This window comes from Hibiscus syriacus, unplaced genomic scaffold, assembly GCF_006381635.1.
Source record: "Hibiscus syriacus cultivar Baekdansim isolate YM2019G1 unplaced genomic scaffold, ASM638163v2 tig00013285_pilon, whole genome shotgun sequence".
NCBI classification, from domain to species: domain Eukaryota; kingdom Viridiplantae; phylum Streptophyta; class Magnoliopsida; order Malvales; family Malvaceae; genus Hibiscus; species Hibiscus syriacus.
Genome location: NW_024062299.1, coordinates 983193 through 1005232, shown reverse-complemented (window position 1 = coordinate 1005232; position 22040 = coordinate 983193). Strand labels below are relative to the sequence as shown.

The following is a 22040-nucleotide window of genomic DNA, read 5'->3' as shown; positions in this document are numbered from 1 at the left end:
CTCTATAGCATGGGAATCGAGCTGAATTTCACATAATAAACTCTTCATCACTCAATCTCACGTGTCGTATTCATTTAACAACTGGATGATTAAAATCACCTTGATATTTATAAATGCAGATGACTATTCCATTTTAGTTAAGAGAAAGGTGGGTTTGGGCTTGAAAGATAAGTTTTAACAACTTGAAGATAGTGGAACATGCATCATCTCTATCATTGACCGACTGAGAACCAGACGATAACTCATTTGTGGAAGAGACTGGCGTTTGATGATTTGGCCTGATTCTGGAATGGCTAATTCTTAGGTGTCAGGTAAACAAGCATATATATATATAGTAGGGGACCAGATGGCCAATGTGATGACCAACTCATGCAAGGAAACAAATATATAGACATGAGAAGACAGGAACATGGGGGCCTGAATCCTGACGGAAGACTTCCTTCCGAATAAACCCAGATTCACGGCTGATTCCTCGGCCAAATTAAAAGGAGTGGGGTGCTTAACACCAACAAGCAACTTAGGGCAGAGGCGAACCTAAGACAAATTTATAAAATTTTTATAGACGAAAATAAATTATCAATAAAAAATATTTAACTGTAAAAAAAAAAATCAGTCTCAATTAGGAGATAATCTGTGGAGAAATTAGAGGATAATAGTTACTCTTGTAAGGAGTTTTTTATCGAGCCTTTTTTTACCGGATTGTCTTTTGTTTTAGGCAAAGGCTTTGTATTGATTCCGTAGGGGACCATTTTAAATTCAATGTGTATGGATTTTATAATAAATAAAATATTTGTTGTGCGAAAATAAAATTACTTAAACTATATGAGAATTTGAAATTATCAGGGATTGAAGGTAAAAGTCCCGAACAGATCCTTGTACGACATCAAATGAACTTTGTTATACCCTTTCCAAATCTCCTTCGAAAGATTGATTTTTGTTTCGCACTGTTGAAAGACCTAGAAGAGTTTCTTCAGATACAAGACTTATAAAGCCTTTTTCAAAACGCCAAGGTCAGATTGTGGGGAGTTGGTTGTTTATCTACGACATCCTCTTCCCTTCTCAGGTCACTCTTTCCCAGCCATCACGGCAACAGGCCCACCACTTTGGCGGTTAAGCATTCGGCACCGAGCTAGCTAAGCTTCACGATATTCCATTCACCAGGGCTCAGTGGGACACCCATTTCCAAATGGAGGTCCTACATTTAAAGTGAATCACTGTCATATCAAAGGTTTGGTCATCAATCAATTTGAGGGCATTTGGATGCAACTTTTATAAGCGAATCATCATTTTTCTGAATTTGGTGCTTTCACTCATGGCTTCATACTTCAGGATTTGCCACGTTAAATGTGCATATGTTCTCGATTGGAACATTCATAGGACCTTGGAACTAAGAGATAGTTACTTCCAAAATGTCATTTTATGCATTCTTAGCATTATTTGTACCAGTACTACAATCAGGTTAGTTAATGCTCCATTAGTAGGATGTCATTATTCGATAGGTAAACCTGTCTTATATGAATCCGAAATGGAATACCTGTCAATTGAAACTCTATAGGTATATAAAAAAAACTTTACTGCTATACTCTACAAGAAGGTAAAAACGAGTAAAATAAATAAAATCAAATTTTAGGTGAAAAATTAACATAAAAAGTATAGTCTTATATCGATTGAAATTTCATCCCACACCTCTAATCGAGATTAGTGGTATACTACGATAAGAGATTCTTTGCACCAAACATGTCACATTATAATCTTTTTATATCAAATTAAAATAAAATTTAGATGGCAAACCCTAACATTTAACATGACTTGAACTCAATTTCTTTTTACAAAAATGGTGAAATTGGTATTTGTATAAGCAAAGATAAGTACGTTGATGCATGCCTAGTGCCTACGCTCGCCATTAGGCATTTCGCCATTCTCACCACTTTGGGCATTCTAAAATGGGAAAATGGAAAGGAAAAAAAAAACTCTCTCAATAGCCAGTAGTGGGGTTGGAAGAATAGAGACACTTTTTTTTTTAACAATTTCAATTAATGAATGATTCCTAAATATTAAGGGTGTGTTTAATTTACGGAATGTAAGATTATCGGCGGGAATAGAATTACCAGAATGTAACATTACCTAACACATTACTGGGAATGTTGCATTGTTGTGTTTGGTTTGTTTAGCAGAAATATAATATTACAGCTTTTGGTTAAGGTTAAAGGAATAAAAGATTATTGAAATGTATATTTTACTAAATTATCCTTATTATATATTTGATTTTTTAACAAGTTAAATTCTACTATAAATAATTTATATATTTTCTTTAAAAAATTTAAATTCATAAAAATTATATAATTTTTTTTACAAAATTGAAAAGATAAATATGTTTAATGAAAGGGTAAAATTTTATTTTAACCCCTGAAATTCATATAAAATTCTAATTATGGACTTTTTTTGTAAATCTAAAATAGTTTAAGGATAAATTTACAATTTAACCTTCGTAAAAAAATTTATTCAATGACAGAAGAAGGATATTTTTGAGAAAAAAATTTAAGGGTATTTTAGTCCAAAACGCCGGAAATGTAACAATACCTAAGGGAAGGGGGAAATCACATTCCAGGTAATAAGCCCCCAAAATATCACTGTTGAGAATAACTTATTGCCCGAGGTTGAGAATCTTTACAATCCAAACGGGGGAATCTCATTCCATTCCCCCGGTAATCTCACGTAACCTGATCCAAACGCCCCCTAAGGTTCATGGAAAATTTTAACAAAGTAGTCAACAATAATTTTGAGGTTCCACCTCTAAAAAAGTCAAAAGGAGAACGGAAACAAAATGATTGAAAATTCATGGATCTTTCATTTTCTTCTATATACTTTGATCCTAAACCACAAGTAAACAGCTCACCACTAGGGATTTCAAATGCATGAACTCGATTCAGCTTTCCACTCACTGGTTTTTCTAGCTAATTAATAAAACAAATGCCTTGATGGTCAGAATCCATATGCTTAAAACAATAATTAACCTGTTGAGATTCTCCAAGCCTGGATGTTCCATAACTAATAAAAGAGATTATGATTCATGCAATTGCCCTCCTTTTTTTCTCTACATTATAATAGGTGAGTGATGGGAAATTGGCTGTATATTGGGGGGGGGGGGAGGGGTCCTTTTACAGATACATTGACCAATGTGCAGATTACAACGCCAGAGACACCATTTTTCAGTTTAGAATGGTCAGTACGTCTCTCTTGACAAGAATCTCAGAAGGTGCATCATCACTCATAGCACACAAGTCTCCCTCGTGATACTTGTCGGCAATGGGACAAAAATCCGTGACAATGTGGCCCAGAGCTAATTCAAGCTTAAAAAAATTATTTATGTTATACCTTCAAATATGGTTTTCAGAAATCTTTTCATCCACCAACTAACTCATATCTCCTAAAACACATATTTTTTTGGTTAATTACAATATATATATATATATATAATATTTCTGACAGATAAATACTTTGACGTGTCCACGTTGTACACTAGAATAAAACTTAAAGCTTAATTAACAAATTTACTTTGCCTACCGACCTACATATATCAATGATTATCTTACGGCTAACACATGCATTAAGGGTGCGTTTGGTTCACGGAATGTAAGATTATCAGTGGGAATAAAAGATTATCAGAAAATAGGATTACTGTGAATATTGTATTTTGTGTTTGATTGGTTTAGCAGGAATGTTAGATTACCGTGTTTGGTTAAAGGACTAAAAGATTATTGAAATGTATATTTGACCAAATTGTTCTTATTATATATATTTTTTTTAACAAGTTGGAAAATATTTATATATATTTTTTAAAAATTTTAAATTCATAAAATTTATATAATTATTTTTTACAAAATTGAAAATATAAAAATGTTTAATAAAAGAGTAAAATTTTATTTTAACCCCTAACTTCATATAAAATTTTAATTATATACTTTTTTTTTGTAAATCTAAAATAGTTTAAGGATAAATTTGTATTATTTAATGACAGAATAAAGATTTTTTTTTTTGAAAAAAAAAATTAAGGGCAATTTGGTCCAAAACGCAGGTAATCCAACAACACCTAAGGGAGATAATGACATTCTCGGTAATATATCCCAAAAAATCCACTATTGGTAATGTAAGATTACTGGGAATGACATTCCCGACCAACCAAACGGGAGAATGTGGATTCTATTTCCATGGGAATCTCACATTCCCCCAACTAAACACACCCTAAAAGTCATTATAAAATCCTAACCTGCTTAATCGAGACCGAAAAAGAGGATGACCCTCCTACATTCATTTTTTTCCTTATGATAATCCACTATCTCCTTCCTTCAAACACCGGCCAAAGACTATTCTCTCATCGATAGGAAGTCTTCGCCCAGACCAAAAAGGATGAATCACTCACGACCGGCGAACCAAACTTATTAGCATATAACGATAAGGGTAAAAATATAAAATTACATTTTTAACTCTCATAAAATTTATAATTTAACTTTGATCCTTAAAAACTTTTTATTTGAGAATGGATGGGAAGAAAGTCGGCAGTTGTTTGTTTCGAAAGAATAATAATTGCTTAAATTCCCAAAAGAAGCATCAGGCAATGGCATGCAGTGTGTAGACGTTGATTGATGAGAATTTCCTGACCAGGATGGCTTAGCTACTACATTATCCACACTATATTTGCCACCACTTTTTGAACTCAATTTGTTGAGTGGACCAAAGTTGGCACTAATTTGGAAATTAAATAACATAATCCACGAATTTGTATCATTTTCATATTAATTTTTGGCGGTATCAATTATTTATATAAATTTTAACATATTCATAATTCGACTGAAATCGTATTTTGCGATGAAGATTGACTGAGGTAGGCTAAAAGTGAGGAAATGGAGCTGTATCCGTAAGGTGGAGGACCATTTACGACAAATTGCTAATTGCCCAAGGAACTGTTTAAGGAAGAAATCAAATCCCTTCTGCCTCCATCAAATACATCACACCCGTTATGTCCACAAATGAGATAAATACGATGCGACCGAAACCACAACCACAAACACTATTTAAATCTATTAATAATAAAACTCAATATCAATAGTGAAAACTTGAGTGAATGATCTAATCCATTTATTCAATTTTTAAATATAAAAATTTAATAATTAAATGATAAAAAATCTAATTAGTTTAAAATAGGGATGGACATGAGACCCGAACCATCGCGTTAAAGTTGAACCAACCAAACCAAACCCCATGTCCTGTTTAGGTAGCGGTCTCAACAAGCAAAAGCAATTGTTAACCTACACCACCACCATAATGTCTGGATAAACTGGAGTCGTGAATAAACAAGAGGTCTCAAATTTGGACCAACCACGCGTTATGTCCTCATCAAGCAACATTAATAAATAAACTACCAATCTTTTTTTTTTTAAAGATTCTCTTAGTGTCCGCCACATAGATTAAAGATCATGATTGGTTTTCAATGCGAATTAAGTAAAGTTCTTAATCTAACGAATTTGTATACTTGCAGCCAATGGGATGCAGTGTCGTGACTTGTAAGGTCGAAATGGAAAGTTATCAATGATTATCCATGAGCCCTTTTTCTCTTTGTTAATCTTGTGAAATTAATGCACCGGTTTCATGGTCCAACCGGTGTGCTTTAGCATTAATTTTATGGACCAACCGGTGTGCTTTAGCATCATTTAGATTTGTTAATTCTGATTTGTAATATGCTTGATTATAGGTATTCTTATAACCTAAATTGCACGAGTAAAGAAAAAAGAACCAACTTGTCTAAACAATCTCCCAATCAGATTCGCAAAACCCTCCGTCTAGTGATTCTCTTTGGTCGGCACGTCCGGATAGCGGACTCACTTTGTCATCCAGCTTTGCCAACCTTAGCTTAGAAGAAAAGGCCTGCCGGAGCTTTCTCTGTTCAATGGAAGAACATATAATGTCAGGTTCAAGTAACACAAGTCTGAAAAGTTGGTTTCCGTATCGGATCGAGGGAGGGAGTATCGGATTCATACCTTGGATGGCTGGCGTTTTCTGAATTCATTATTGAGGGAATGAAGCTCTCTACTTTCTACTATAATGCAGCTTTCTTCGAACTTTATCTTATCAATTGATGGAACTTTGGGTTCATGGCTAGTTTCTTATGTGACAAGAAACATATAATTTCAGTATAACAACACGAAGTACTTAAAACTAAAACTTGATGGAATACTTACCAATAGACTCTAATGACGTGTCATTTGCAGTAGAATCATGGTCCTGAAGCTCATCATTAGATAACGAGGAACCGATCAGTTCTGTATGAGGTCGATCTTCATCAACGCTTATGTTCGAGTCCTCGTAGCTAGCAACACTGGCATTTTGCTCCCGGTTCGAGTTAAGGTCTTCTACCGGATCAGTAGGAGACGAAGGGAGCAACTCTTCGCAGAGTTCAGCACAGAACTGTCTAACGTTCGAACCAACTGTCTGCAACTGGTTTTCTACATATCTCAATGTTTCCTGACCAAGAACACCATCAAATTTCGATGTTTCAGAACAAAACTGCTATAATTTCGACTATTTTTGAGGGGGGGGGGGAAGATGAATGAAACCAATACCGGGCACACAATGTCATCAACCTCCATGCACACAGCTTCGAACTTCTGATAGATGTTTCCAACCCAAGCAATGTGTCGTAACCGTCTTTCGGTTGGACCCGGAATTGGGCTTCGACTTGGATTAAACGAATTGGAGTCGCCACCGACCATTTTAAAACGAATTTAGGTAGGTCGGATACCATCTTACCTGATCTGCGTTGTACCCGAAATATGTTGGGCTCGGGAGTCGGTTACGGTCAAGGAATGATTAGCACCCTTGAACCGCCCTTTCGGTACCAATTAATTCACCGATTGTCTTTAATGGCGAAAATAAAAAATTTAAATTAGAATTTAAATACTCGATTCGAATTGTTTACCTTTGACCGATTTAAAGGACCACTGAAAATGTTAAAGAAAATGTTAGATGATAAAAAAGATATTAAATAAATCAAAATAATAATAATAATAATAATAATAATAAAAAGTAAATAATATAAAAAAACAATAAATCAAAGAAATTAAATTAAAATTAAATAAATAATAAATAAATATTAAATAAGAAAAATATTATTTTAAAAGTAATAAAATGGAAACAATATGAAGTAAGAAAGAAAATAAAAAGAATAATAATTAACAAGCATGATAATAAAAAAGGTCAGAATTTAGGGGGTCAGATTGCAAAAATGTAAAATTTAAACGGGGACCGAATTGAAACAATTGAAAATCCTGTGGCCGAATTGCATATGGTGACTGAAATGGATTGCGACTCAAACTTACAGGGATCGCGGAAAGGATTTAACTATCCTGTAATTACACGGTAGTCCCTGGTATATATATATATCTAAACCAGCCTATTTTCGTTTCATTCTCAACATTTATCAGAAAATCATCTCATGAGAGATATGCTCTCAACCGGCCCTCCCGACCGAACCTCGACCACTGATCATCGCCGTCTTCGACCGCCGCCCGTGGCGGCCGAAAAAAATGCCAAAACCTTACCAAATGCTTCTCTAAAGCCCCTCGTCCTAACCCCGAGCACAAGTCATGCAAAAACACCCTTAAACGGCGTAGATCTAAGCCGAAACCAATCGGCTTCCTCACCTTTCTGATGCGCTCCTCTGGTTCTGGATGTCCTTGCTTGTTTTCCTTTTATTTGTTGTATTTTTGGCGTTTTGGTGTTGGCTATTGTGGTTTGGTTTCACGGTTGGTGCTTCTGTTTTTGCCTTGTTCTTGTGTTCTCCTTTACTTTTCTCGTGGATTCTCGTCCGATTTGTTTGTGATGGCCCTCTGTTTGTTTTTTCTGTGTGCTTGGTTTACTGTGAGCGGTTGTTTTTCTTTTGGTTTCGACTGGGTTTGATGGGTTTTTGTATCTGACGTTTCGGCTTATGATGGTTTCTCGATGATGGTGTGTGTTGGTACTGTTGGTCTTGTGGTGATCGGCTCTTGGGTTTTTTTGTGACTGATGATTTTCGTGGGTCTTGGTTTACTCCGATCTTGTTGAGGTTCGGTGAACTGTGTTTCTGCCCTCCCCTGTTCCCCGTCGCCCGTGGGTTTTTATAACCCCCACTGGCCGTTGTGAGTCCCGACAATCTCGGGATCGTGGTTGTTGTGGCCGGTCATCCCGGGATGGGTCAGTCCCGGGGATCTCGACCGGCCGTTGGCACTATTGACCGTTTGGCTCCTTGACTGCTTGGTGACTGAAAACTGGGAACCCTAATCTCTTGCTGGGCTAGTTCAGGCCCAAACTTGGACTGGATTCTTGAACCTAGACCCTGCACAAAAATAAATGAGAAATAAATAAATTAAAAGTAAAAATAAATAATAATAATATATATATAAACGTTTTCAAAAACATATAATATATAAATTTTTAAAATGTTTTTAAAAAAAACTATATATTATATATATTTTCAAAATGGTTTTTAAAAATTATATATTATATAAATGTTTTCATAACGTTTTCAAAAGTATATATTATATATATTTTAAAACGTTTTCAAAAACTATATATTATATAATTTTCAAAAAATATATTTTCAAAATGGTTTTTAAAAATTATATATTATATAAATGTTTTCATAACGTTTTCAAAAGTATATATTATATATATTTTAAAAACGTTTTCAAAAACTATATATTATATAATTTTCAAAAATATTTTAAAAACTATATAATATACATATTTTCAAAAAAAAATTTAAACTATATATTATATATGTATTTTCAAAAACAATTTGCAAACTATATAATATATATGTGTATATATGTATAAAATAAAAAATGTGGACGGAAATTAGTGTCTACAGCTGCCCCTCTTTGTCCTTTTTCGTGGAACGAAAAATAGGACAAAGATAAAAAGACACAAATTTTCGTTCAGTGGGGTTGAAGAAAAACCCCCTGTCGGATTGAGCTGCGGATGATCCCTCCGTCGTGAAGTCAAGTCAATCTTGAAATGATATGGAATTGAATCGGAATGCGACTTCTTGTTGCCCAATTGTAGTCAACCTCGGTCTTTTCCTCAGTTTAAGGACCTTGGTTAAAAATTCGGCTGGAAAATATTTCTTTGACTTCACCATCTGGTTTGACAAGCCCTCGAGCTGAATAAAATCGAACTCGAAAAGTCTTTGTTGACAAATGGCTTTTCTCGACTTAAGCTATGTTGCTGGAAAACGATTTTTTATCACTGAGGCACAGTTAACCCAGGTCTTCTTCTGGACTTGAAAATCTCGATTACAGCCGGACAGTAGTGTGATTGAGGTGTTATCGAGCTGATTAGAATCGAACTCGACAGTTTTATTGACAGATAGCCCTTCTTGCATTGAGCTATTCTGTAAGTTGAATATAATCGAACTCGAAGGTCTTTAGCAGATAGCCCTTCTCAACTTAAGCTATGCTGCAAATGATGTGCCTTGGAGCTGAGCGGAGTCGAACTCGAAGGTCTTTTGGTCACATATAACCCTTCTAGCCTTGAGTTATGCTGTAAATGATGTGCCGTTGAGCTGAGCGTAGTCGAACTCAAAGGTCTTTTGTTGGCAGACAACCCTTCTAGACTTAAGTTGTATTGCAAATGATATGCCTTGGAGCTGAGCGTAGTCGAACTCGAAGGTCTTTTGTTGGCAGATAACCCTTCTCGACTTAAGTTATGCAAATGATGTGCCCCGAAGCTGAGTGTAATCGAACTTGGGGTCTTGGCAGATAGCCCTTCTCGACTTAAGCTATACTGCAAATGATGTGCCTTGGAGCTGAGCGTAGTCGAACTCGAAGATCTTTGGTGACAGATAACCCTTCTAGCCTTGAGTTATGCTGTAAATGTTATGCCCTTGAAGCTGAGTGTAATCGAACTTAAGGGTCTTTGGCAGATAGCCCTTCTCGACTTAAGCTATTCTGCAAATGATGCCTAGGAGCTGACGTAGTCGAACCCAAAGGTCTTTGGCGACAGATAACCCTTCTAGCCTTGAGTTATGTTGTAAATGTTATGCCCTTGAAGCTGAGTGTAATCGAACTAAGGGTCTTTGGCAGATAGCCCTTCTCGACTTAAGCTATTCTGCAAATGATGCCTTGGAGCTGAGCGTAGTCGAACTCGAAGGTCTTAGTGGCAGGTAGCCCTTCTGGCCTTGAGCTAGCTGTTTAAAAATGTTTAAAAATTCCCTTACGGGTCGAAAACGGTCATGATTCTTCCGGTGGTTCCCCTAAGCTGGTCTGGGAAACCTACTGATAAATTCTGACAGCCGGATATCTTCCGTCGTGGAATTGAAATCTGGCTTGAAAGTGTTAACTGAAAACATGTTGCTCCTGGTGAGTTTGAACCGAACTAGATTCGATCTGAATTGGTTCTCGAACCCATCTGACATTGGTTCTGAGATCTGTAGTTATGTAAAGTCGGTTGAGGTGTAACTTCTTGCTGCTGAGTTACACCATCGTTCTTTAAAGGTGCTTGCAAGTCGAGTAACCTTCATCCTGAAGTCGAAGCTTGACTCTGAAGCTGCAAAATTATGTATGCTAAAATGATGAATGTGATGCACCTAAGTATGTCTAAGATGCATGCAATCATGAATGAATTATGATTTATTTCTTGGATGGAGTCTCGTGCTTTGTCTGCCAATCTGGTCCATGGAATCAATCGTGCCCCATTGCTTCTCGAGCTTGGGCTTTACAGACATTTCATATCTGAGATTGTTCTGTTTGAAAACGTTTTCTCCTTTTTTTGTTCAGGAGAGAGAAATGATAAAAATGTTGTAAAGTATTGTTCGCAATTGAATCAAATTGTAAATGGGAGTTCAAAAAATATCAAAGGAATCAAGAGCTCTTTTAATGCTTTCAGAGTTACAAATCTTTGACAAATGTTCAAAGGGACGAGTCGGCTTTAGGTTGGCCTCCTTTCTAAGGTTTTTGGTAAAAAAATGTCATTTTTTAAATATCACAACATGCTTTGGTACTTAATTGGGTGCGGACAAATGACGCAACTAGCATGATCAATTACTAGACCTTTTATCTCAGTCCTCTGGAATCTTTCATTTGTTCAAGCTTTGTAGGTTCTTCCAACAAAGGCAGTGCAAAAAATACGGTCTAAAAATGAGATTCTTGAGTGCTCGTGTGTAGTTGACTATACAGGTGTTCCTTAACTCCCTTAGTCCATTTTACCGAAAATTTCTTAGATAAATTTCATTTACTTTGCCATTGTCTGGCTAGCACAATCCATAAAGCCGGGGCGTTCAACCAATTGCTTTAGAGGGACAGCTTAGTATTATAATTACTTTTATCAGGTTTAACTGAAGGGTTCGTTTCATCACAAAGTCTTCGACCTGACAAAAGCAATGGAGCAAACACCGAATTGCCAAGTTTTCGAGCAATGTCATGGTTTGAACGTAATCTACTCATAAGGCCAGGGCTTTCAAGTTTCCTCTATAACCAATTGCCTTAGCGGAATAGCTCAGTTTTTACGGATTTAATTTCTTAAGATTGTTAAGAAGAACCTGTTATAGCCTAGGTATTTGTTGAAAGTCGAAAATTTCATCTTTAGAGTTCAATTTTCAAGCAACTGACCTAAACTAGATTCACTTACTCGACTATTCCATCTGTGAAGATCATTATCATCACTGAACGTCTTAAATAAAAAGTATAGTAATCTTCATATGCAAACGATGCCCCATGTTGTCCGCACCTTATGAAAGGAAAAAAAAGTATATTGGTTAATTGCAAGAGCAGGGTACGGTGTTTGAGGGTATATTATGGGTAATGTCAAAGTCCTTGTTTTTTAAATCATGTTACTTCGTCAAAGATCTTGTAACTTTGAACCATTTACAGAGTTTCTTAATTCAGATGATATTCAAAGAATTGCGAGTTTGCAAATGTGATTCATTGCTTACAACCTTTAAAGTAACATAAATTTATTCGAATATCCAAAGAAAGTTCAAAAACAAGTCCCAAACATGAAAGAAAATAAAATAAAATAAAATAAAAACAAATTCGAACAACATGTCTCAAAATTGAATAAGGCCTCATCCGGATGCCCCACTTGCCATGACTCTTTCTGCTTTAGGAGCGTCATTGTTTTCATCGTAAAATTCCAGCTCTTTCCTGTCCATCATTAGTTGGATCAAGGCTCTAAATTCAGCACATTCTTGTACATCATGTCCATCTTTATTGTGATAACAACAATAACTGTCACTTTTGGAATCTGATGTGCTAAGATGTGGTGCAAGAAACCCCTCATTTATCATTTGCCTCCATACCCAAGCAAGAGGTAACTTCACTTCGGAAACTCTGGTTTTGGCCTTTTTACCTTTTTCCTCGGTGACTGCACTTTCCTTATTCTCTTCATGATTTGGTTGGGGGTTTTGTGCAACGTAGAGTGATTCTGAATTATTAAAATGAATCCAACCCCTGTTGCGCATCCTTTGGATAACCCTCTTAAAGGGGAGGCAATTTTCGATAGCATGCCCCGGAACACTGCCATGATATTCACAGTGCGCATTTTTGTCATACCACCTGGGGTATGGGGGCTTTAGAGGTGTCTCGGGATAGGGTGACACCACATGTGCGTCAAACAGTTGTTGGTAGAGCTCCTTATATGTCATGGGAATGGGATCAAAATGCTCTTTTTCTTTCTTCGGTTTTTGCCTACAAAAAGGTACGACTGGAAACGACTTTGAAATGTTGATGATCTCTCTTTCCTTCTTCTTCAGGGGAGGCTTTCCACCCGTTCTACCTCCTGGGTTAATGGTAATTTCTACCCTCTCTGTTTTGACCTCTTCTTCAAATTTCGGAATGCGATAACTATCCGAATTATCTTGAAGTCCTGGTAAGATTCTGGGTGAGACAACCACTTGCGGGGTAAGTGGCATGGTTACCCCTTCCGATAAACCTGCCCCAGGCGCACTGGTCTGTTGTAGGCCAACTAACTTGGCAACGATCTGGTCAACCAAGGACTCTTGGTTCTTTGTGATTGTTTCCAGAATATTTCGACTGTTCTGGTTTATCTTGTCCTCTAACTCCTTCTGTAGTTTTAACATATTCTCCTCGATTTGTGTAATTCTGGCTTCCATCCTCTTCTTTTTCAAACGAGTGTTATGTGGATGGGGTGTGTCCAATACTTGAGGCGGTGTATCCAGTATTTGCTCCATTTGATGAGACATGTTTATGTTAGTTAATGTGAATGCAGAGAAAATAATAAAATGCAAAGAAAATAAAAAAAATGCAAAATGTCTAAATATATGATGCATGAAATGTCCGAGGCATTGATCCAAAAAATGTGCCTACTATTCTGAATAATCCTTATTGGGGACAAAAATGTTACGTCTGAAGAGACAAAAACTTTTTGATGGTATAGATCCCGCACAGCCTCTGGCAAGTTGATTCGTCTTCCGCTTCTTCACCGGTTGAATATCCTGTCGAACCGTTCCAGCTTCTTTGGCTAAACTTGTGCGGGTGACGAGTTGCTTGCCCCAAAAGGTCTCGAAGGACTGCATCGTCGGCTTTCACTCTATGTCGAGCTTGTTCCAAACGAAAGTGCCATCGGAGCCTTCCACCCAAAGTTTATTGATTTGTTTCTAGAATTTATCAATAATGATCTCCAGCTTAGCTAGGGTTTCGCCATCTTGATCTCGCAGTTTTCGAAAGGAGCGACCGGGTCAATGACCTTTTCCTCGTATTGCCCCTGCAAATTTGTCTTTGAGTATTCTTTGACCACGGTTGGACTTCTGAGTTTTTTTATCTCTTTGTATTATAACCCATTTGTCCATTAATGCAGATTATTCATGTTTAACAAACACATTTTTGGTGGATCAACACCTCGTTTAAATGATGCGAATGATGAAAACAAAACAAAAGAGAACAATTAATGAAAAAGGTTAGTGATGTGAAAATAATAAAAAGCAATCATGAAAATAAAAGTCCTACCACACATGATATCTACCCGAACATGCTTAATATTCCTACACAGACATGATTTCTATCTCGCATGCTAATTTCAAACAAATCCTAGCCACATGTTTGTCTAGTTCGCATGCTTTGAACAGAAAATAAAGTAGGAAATAAAACAACCTAGGGTTTGGAATGAGGTTTTTGGGGTGGGCTCTAATTCCCTGTACTCTCCCGGTTTAGGTTCTAAAAAACGGTACTCGAGTTCTCCTTGCCGGTGCCCCCTTGGGCTTACCAGACCCTTAGTCCTAAACCCATCACAGGCTTGTGTGGACTAAGTTAAACTCGAGGGGACACATTCCCTTATGCCCATACGGAGAATAAATTCACACGAAGGCATAAGGTATATGAATCCCGAAGGCTACTTGCTAGGCCCGCACGGTGAATAAATTCACACGAAGGCGTCGCTTTCACCCCCACTTAAAAGGGTTCGGAGCTTGGGTATAGAGCCAGAGATGGAAACTTTTCAAAAATCTGAAATCATTGAAAAAAATGTTAGTACAACTATTTATTTAAAAAATAATCAAAGGTAAATAACTGGAATCGAATAAATAAATTAAAATTTAAATTTACAATTTTCGCATAAAAAGACAACCGAAAATTAATTCTGGCCTGACTCACTTACCTATCCCCAGCGGAGTCGCCAAGCAGTCGTAACCGTCTTTCGGTTGGACCCGGAATTGGGCTTCGACTTGGATTAAACGAATTGGAGTCGCCACCGACCATTTTAAAACGAATTTAGGTAGGTCGGATACCATCTTACCTGATCTGCGTTGTACCCGAAATATGTTGGGCTCGGGAGTCGGTTACGGTCAAGGAATGATTAGCACCCTTGAACCGCCCTTTCGGTACCAATTAATTCACCGATTGTCTTTAATGGCGAAAATAAAAAATTTAAATTAGAATTTAAATACTCGATTCGAATTGTTTACCTTTGACCGATTTAAAGGACCACTGAAAATGTTAAAGAAAATGTTAGATGATAAAAAAGATATTAAATAAATCAAAATAATAATAATAATAATAATAATAAAAGTAAATAATATAAAAAAACAATAAATCAAAGAAATTAAATTAAAATTAAATAATAAATAAATATTAAATAAATAAGAAAAATATTATTTTAAAAGTAATAAAATGGAAACAATATGAAGTAAGAAAGAAAATAAAAAGAATAATAATTAACAAGCATGATAATAAAAAAGGTCAGAATTTAGGGGGTCAAATTGCAAAAATGTAAAATTTAAACGGGGATCGAATTGAAACAATTGAAAATCCTGTGGCCGAATTGCATATGGTGACTGAAATGGATTGCGACTCAAACTTACATGGATCGCGGAAAGGATTTAACTATCCTGTAATTACACGGTAGTCCCTGGTATATATATATATCTAAACCAGCCTATTTTCGTTTCATTCTCAACATTTATCAGAAAATCATCTCATGAGAGATATGCTCTCAACCGGCCCTCCCGACCGAACCTCGACCACTGATCATCGCCGTCTTCGACCGCCGCCCGTGGCGGCCGAAAAAAATGCCAAAACCTTACCAAATGCTTCTCTAAAGCCCCTCGTCCTAACCCCGAGCACAAGTCATGCAAAAACACCCTTAAACGGCGTAGATCTAAGCCGAAACCAATCGGCTTCCTCACCTTTCTGATGCGCTCCTCTGGTTCTGGATGTCCTTGCTTGTTTTCCTTTTATTTGTTGTATTTTTGGCGTTTTGGTGTTGGCTATTGTGGTTTGGTTTCACGGTTGATGCTTCTGTTTTTGCCTTGTTCTTGTGTTCTCCTTTACTTTTCTCGTGGATTCTCGTCCGATTTGTTTGTGATGGCCCTCTGTTTGTTTTTTCTGTGTGCTTGGTTTACTGTGAGCGGTTGTTTTTCTTTTGGTTTCGACTGGGTTTGATGGGTTTTTGTATCTGACGTTTCGGCTTATGATGGTTTCTCGATGATGGTGTGTGTTGGTACTGTTGGTCTTGTGGTGACCGGCTCTTGGGTTTTTTTGTGACTGATGATTTTCGTGGGTCTTGGTTTACTCCGATCTTGTTGAGGTTCGGTGAACTGTGTTTCTGCCCTCCCCTGTTCCCCGTCGCCCGTGGGTTTTTATAACCCCCACTGGCCGTTGTGAGTCCCGACAATCTCGGGATCGTGGTTGTTGTGGCCGGTCATCCCGGGATGGGTCAGTCCCGGGGATCTCGGCCGGCCGTTGGCACTGTTGACCGTTTGGCTCCCTGACTGCTTGGTGACTGAAAACTGGGAACCCTAATCTCTTGCTGGGCTAGTTCAGGCCCAAACTTGGACTGGATTCTTGAACCTGGACCCTGCACAAAAATAAATGAGAAATAAATAAATTAAAAGTAAAAATAAATAATAATAATATATATATAAACGTTTTCAAAAACATATAATATATAAATTTTTAAAATGTTTTTTTAAAAAAACTATATATTATATATATTTTCAAAATGGTTTTTAAAAATTATATATTATATAAATGTTTTCATAACGTTTTCAAAAGTATATATTATATATATTTTAAAACGTTTTCAAAAACTATATATTATATAATTTCAAAAATATATTTTCAAAATGGTTTTTAAAATTATATTATATAAATGTTTTCATAACGTTTTCAAAAGTATATATTATATATATTTTAAAAACGTTTTCAAAAACTATATATTATATAATTTTCAAAAATATTTTAAAAACTATATAATATACATATTTTCAAAAAATGTTTTAGACTATATATTATATATGTATTTTCAAAAACAATTTGCAAACTATATAATATATATGTGTATATATGTATAAAATAAAAATGTGGACGGAAATTAGTGTCTACACAATGCCCTTGGATTCGTCTTCCATTGAACAGAAACAATAGTGTTTTAATTAAAGAACCGTATTATCCAAAAGATCATAACAGGAAAACAAGACTCGGTATCCAAAGAGTTAAAAGAACATTCAGCAGTCAAATGCATAGAAATTGAAACAGATTTTAACAAACAAAGATTGAAGGAAGAGGGGAAGTTCTTTTTATTAAACCTTTGTTCTAGTTAGTCCAAACTAGAACTCTTAGTAGGTTGATCCAACAAGTAATATTTCTCAAAGGACATATTGATGCAAATACAAACACCTCATTATTATAATTTATTATTATATATTTGGGAAATAAACAAAAAGAAAAAAGAAAAGAAAAAAAGAAGGTGAATCAAATCCAAAAAGGGAGGACAAACGTGGGGGAAGTGGAAAAAGAGTTGTAGGGGTGTAGATAAACTACAGTAACTTACGAAGTTGAAGTGTTGTTTGTTACTGAAGGGAATTGATTCCTTGTGCCAAGGATATCTTAACAAAATAACAACCGTGTACTAGGTTTATGGTTTCAGCTTTGAACCTGTTTCTCTTCTCCTTTTTCATTTTTGTTTTGCTTTGAATTCTATTATATATTATTTCATCAACGTAATTAAAACATGATTATGAGTTGTTCGGGATTATAAATTCATAGGTCGTGGAAGTCGATGAGATGAAATAATTGGGAAGATGGATGATAAAAACCCAACATATCTAAATAAAAAAAAAGAGAGAGAGAAAAAGACAGATTGCACCAGCCGGGAATCGAACCCGGGTCTGTACCGTGGCAGGGTACTATTCTACCACTAGACCACTGGTGCTGTGTGTTTACTGATGCGTTATATATTTTTAAACATTATTTATTTTGTACAAATTAACAAGATACAATTGCAGAAGAATGTGGTACCCGGAAGCTGGAACGTATATTCGACAGATTCATGTTGAAAATTTGATCTCATTGATAAGAACGAGTTTTGATCAATTGTATTTCCCAAGCTTCTTCAATGATATGTATGTATATATATATATAGCTACTGCCTATTGGGCAAGAAACTATTGTGCTAAAATTAATGTATGCTAACTGAGCTAATTCGATAACATGAAACGGAAACAGGTAAATTCATATAAATTTACAGCCAACATTCACATGATCGGATAATATTGTTCTCTTAGATCTAATGATATACATATATATAACATGTTTCTTAGCAAATAAAAGAGATGCATGTCGCAGTGGATTGACACAAACGAAGCAAGGCTAATCTTTCTTTCATGAGGATGAGCTTGAAGAATCAAAGTACGAGAGCCTTTGCCTCTTCTTCGGAAATGCCGAGTACAACGAGTATTCAGCCGAGATAGAAGCCTTCTCCAGGACAGAGTTCATGGCCTGACGAATAGAACGTGCTAGATATTCCCTTGCCTCAGCTGCACACGCTGTTCGGCAGCCGGTAAAAACGAAATCGTTCCTCAGACGACTTCCCAAAGTCGATATCTCCACCTTCACCATCTTAACCGGAAGGGCATCGAGAGCTTGTCGTAGATCGGTCAGGAGTTCGGGTCTATAATCGCAACAGATCGATGCCTTGAAACAATAAGTCCCCATGGCTTCATCATCACATGCATCAACTCTGACCTCATCATCATCCATTGGAACAAGAAACCCTTTGCTGGCTTCAGTTGCGTTCTTCTTCAGTTGTTTCACTTGTGCAACTACTTCACCAAGTAATGTGGCCTTATCCATCTGCAATGAGCGTTTGACTTGGTTAATTATTAAAGAAAAAACGCATCGATTACAAAAGGACAGATTCATTTGTCAACTGCATTATTTTATACATTAAGACATAGACAGAACCCATAGCAGAACAGCTGCTACGTTAGGGCTTAACTGAAAAAATAATATTTTAAGAAATCATATGTCAACTGATTATATTATGATTATGTTAATTGTCAACTAACACGAACATAATAGGTGAGGAGAAGAAGTCGAATATAGTAACAAGAGGGAGTTGCTAACCATTTGTTGTAAAATAGTATTTATTCTAAGTTTTACTCAATTCTTTGGATCAAGGGATGGTAATAAATTTGATGTCTCTTAAAGAATAACTTAAGCTATAATCCGGGAAAAAATTACTACAAGATAAAGTGTAGTGATACAAGTACCTTTTCTCTGTTGGGCAAGAGAGTACGAAGCGTATCAAGATGAGCATTGATCCTTTCTCTTCTTCTCCTCTCAGCCTCGCTATGGCTCTTCAAAGCCGCTATAACTTTCTCTTCCGGCACGCTTTTCTTCCCAGCCTTCACCGGCGTCTTCACCAGCTCTCCTTTCTCAGTGTCCAACACTAACGACTGCGAGACAGTCGCCGCCGCCACCGACAAAGACCCGCCATGGGAAATCCCATCGCACGGTCTCAAATCACGCGAAAACGGATCAAGAAAACCAGCACAACAATTCTCAAACGAAAAGTTATTGTTGAAAGAGTAAGCAGCCATGTAAGACACCCAAAAAGAAAGGGGTAACAAATCTAAGTAGTATACGAGTTTGGATTTGTTGTTTACGAGCCGGAGGTGAAAGAGAGTAGACCGGGTGGACGTGTGGTGGGAGCGAACCAGAAGGAGAGCTTGTGGAGAGGGAAGTTTTGATGGTTAACGACTTTCTTGTTGTTGTTGTTGTTGATGATCAGTGCAATGGCTTCCATAACGCAAGAGGACAATTCTAGGGGGAGATAGTTTCAAAACAGATGAAAAGATTACAAAGAAAACATCCACGTTTTCTTCTCGATGGTCTTGAATTCGTCCATTTCTTCGAGATATGTGTGAATCTTTTGAGAGGTTTGAGGCTTCGAACGTCAAAAAAACAAAAAAATTTATTTGTTTTCGATGAATACTCAATGGAAATAGACAGAAAATACAAATGAAACTGCGTTTTCGAACCAAATCCAAGTAACAGAGGGAAGAAGAAGAAGAGGAGGAGGAGAAATTCTATGGAAGACTTTGAGATTCCAGTATCTAACTCGATGTGCATAAAAGGAAGAAGATCAATGCATTAAAGCTAAACCAGTTCATTTTATTAATTTAAGGTATTTTAATGGTATAAAAAATATAAATTACTTGTATAATCACACTCTTAATCTTCACCACATTTAAACCATGGTGTAATATACTTTATTTGGTAGGTAATATTTGGCTTTTATATAAAATATGTACCTATATTTTAATTTTATTTTAAGTGGATGATTGAATTGTTATTTAAAGTCAATATATAAAAAGTGGTTTAATGTTGTAAGCACGGACAAAGTCAGTAATTTGTGTTGGGAGTTGAGATAAAATCATAAAATTTGGGTGTCAAAGTTAAAAAGATGGTGTTAAAAGAGATTAAATTGAATTATTATTTCTTTTAGGGGCCAACTATGAAAATTTTCCATTAAATCAAGGCCTAAAGGTATTTAAAATAAATTATTATTTCTGTTTGTTAATAGTACAATTATCCTATTTAATTAAAGGAGCAATGTTATTCCCTGTACTTAGCTTCATCCTCGATGATATAAGGGTAGAATGGTTTTTTGACCCTTAACTTTATCGATTTAGTAATTTTAACCCTTAAATTTTTATATATTCTTTTTGGCCCTCAAACTTTTATATTTTCTTTATCAAATTAACCCAAATGAGACAGAATAGTAACGTTATTTTGTCCCCATGGAAATGTTGACATCAACTATTTTAACATTTTCTATCATGTCATCAATTTTTTAAATCGATACTAAAAATCGTAAAAAGAAAAGCTAATATTAACATTTCAATAAGATTAAAGTAGCTAAATTTTGAATTTCTAGGTGATATGGTAGAAAAATACAAAATAACGGATGTCGACTTAAAGGTGTCGTACCTATTCCATCATATTAGGGCCAATTTGAATAAAAAAAACAAGAGCTAAAACTAACACAATAAAATTTAAAGATTAAAATGACTAAACTAATAAAATTGAGGGGTCAGAAAAATCATTCTACCATTGTATAAGCCATGATAAGGTTTGAGGCTACCACATGACCCTCACTACTTCCATCACATTATTAATATATTATCAATTGCATTTAAACAGAATTTTAGTGGAATACTTCCTTTTTAGAGGCTGTGGAGGTCTTTGCCTTGTCAACATCTCACTCTTGAAGTGGTTAAAGTTTCCTTATTGGACCAACTTACAATATATATATAATTATGGGTTAATTTGGGTAGATTCAATGCATTTTGAAGATAATATTTATAAATCATACGAGCTTTGTCCTTAAGCTTGTTGATTACCTAACTTTTGTCACCACCTTTAGCATATAACCCCATTATATATGCTTTGATGGTCTTGGTTAATGCAAATATATATAAAGAATTGGTCATAAGCTTTATGATAAGTAGTGAGAGAAATGATTAGAACAAATTTTTATTTGATGTGATGCCTTTGCAAATATAAAAATTAGCTTACCCTATTCTCATATGTAATGGGGTGAGGGGAGGTAAGGTAGTAGGCTGCCCCCAACGTCAGGTTGTGAGCAGCTTCCTTGGAAGATCTCCGACAGTCAAAATTATGAATTGCCCACCATGAGACCCGATCCCACGACCACAAGATTAAGAACCTTGCGCTCTACCAACTGAGCTGGACGGGCAATTCCCTTTGCAAATATAAAGAATTGGTCCTAAGCTTTATGATAAATTTAATTATCACTTATCACTTTCAAATTGAAGTTGCTTCATTTATTTAGGGTTATCACATCATGCAATTGATAGCAATGTAATAATTTATAAAGGTCCATTGATCTTGTGGCTAGAAATAAAAAACCCTCCTTTCAACCTTGAGGTCGTGGGATCGAGTCCCACGGAGGGCATTTTATAATTCGGAGGTCTCTTACGGAAGCTGCTCTCAACCTAGTGTTGGGGGTAGCCTACTATCTTACCTCCCCCTTACCCCGTACATATGGGAAAAAGGGACAACCAACCCTTCTCTAAAGGAAATGAAAAAAAAATGTCAATTGCAAACATTTTTTTTTAAAATTCCAGAATGCAAAGTCGGTGGCGACAGACCAAAAAGCGACATGGAGATAAGAATTTAAAATAAACAAATAAAGAAAAAATTAATTAAATTATAGGGTAAAGTCACTGAACATTTCTGAAGCTTTCATTT

The 22040-nt window shown here is 36.0% G+C and overlaps 2 protein-coding genes and 1 non-coding gene across 3 annotated transcripts; all 3 read right to left on the bottom strand.

Annotated features, from left to right (window-relative positions):
• Positions 1-5799: 5799 nt before the first annotated feature.
• LOC120205871 lies at positions 5800-6684 on the bottom strand. The gene is made up of 4 exons (XM_039205650.1): positions 6618-6684; positions 6237-6519; positions 6036-6160; positions 5800-5937 (listed from the first exon to the last, which is right to left on the bottom strand). The coding sequence occupies exons 1-4, from the start codon at positions 6642-6644 to the stop codon at positions 5800-5802; spliced, it is 573 nt and encodes a 190-aa protein (XP_039061581.1). The 5' UTR covers positions 6645-6684.
• Positions 6685-17623: 10939 nt separating this feature from the next.
• TRNAG-GCC lies at positions 17624-17694 on the bottom strand. Its single transcript has one exon. It is a non-coding gene; the product is annotated as a tRNA-Gly (tRNA).
• A 372-nt stretch (positions 17695-18066) lies between these two features.
• Positions 18067-19849, bottom strand: LOC120206029 (transcription factor bHLH30-like). Its single transcript, XM_039205774.1, has 2 exons — positions 19034-19849; positions 18067-18614 (listed from the first exon to the last, which is right to left on the bottom strand). Exons 1-2 carry the CDS (start codon positions 19361-19363, stop codon positions 18144-18146), a joined length of 801 nt encoding a protein of 266 aa, XP_039061705.1. The 5' UTR covers positions 19364-19849; the 3' UTR covers positions 18067-18143.
• Positions 19850-22040: the final 2191 nt, after the last annotated feature.

Bases quoted from the DNA above. Each gene is read 5' to 3' on its own strand.
- LOC120205871 (XM_039205650.1), bottom strand. From the start codon at position 6,644: ATGGAGGTTGATGACATTGTGTGCCCG. The intron at 6,520-6,617 runs GTATTGGTTTCA...GTTCTTGGTCAG, and splicing joins TTGATGACATTGTGTGCCCG to GAAACATTGAGATATGTAGA. The intron at 6,161-6,236 runs GTAAGTATTCCA...TTGTCACATAAG, and splicing joins CACGTCATTAGAGTCTATTG to AAACTAGCCATGAACCCAAA.
- LOC120206029 (XM_039205774.1), bottom strand. From the start codon at position 19,363: ATGGCTGCTTACTCTTTCAACAATAACTTTTCGTTTGAGAATTGTTGT. The intron at 18,615-19,033 runs GTACTTGTATCA...CGCTCATTGCAG, and splicing joins TCTTGCCCAACAGAGAAAAG to ATGGATAAGGCCACATTACT.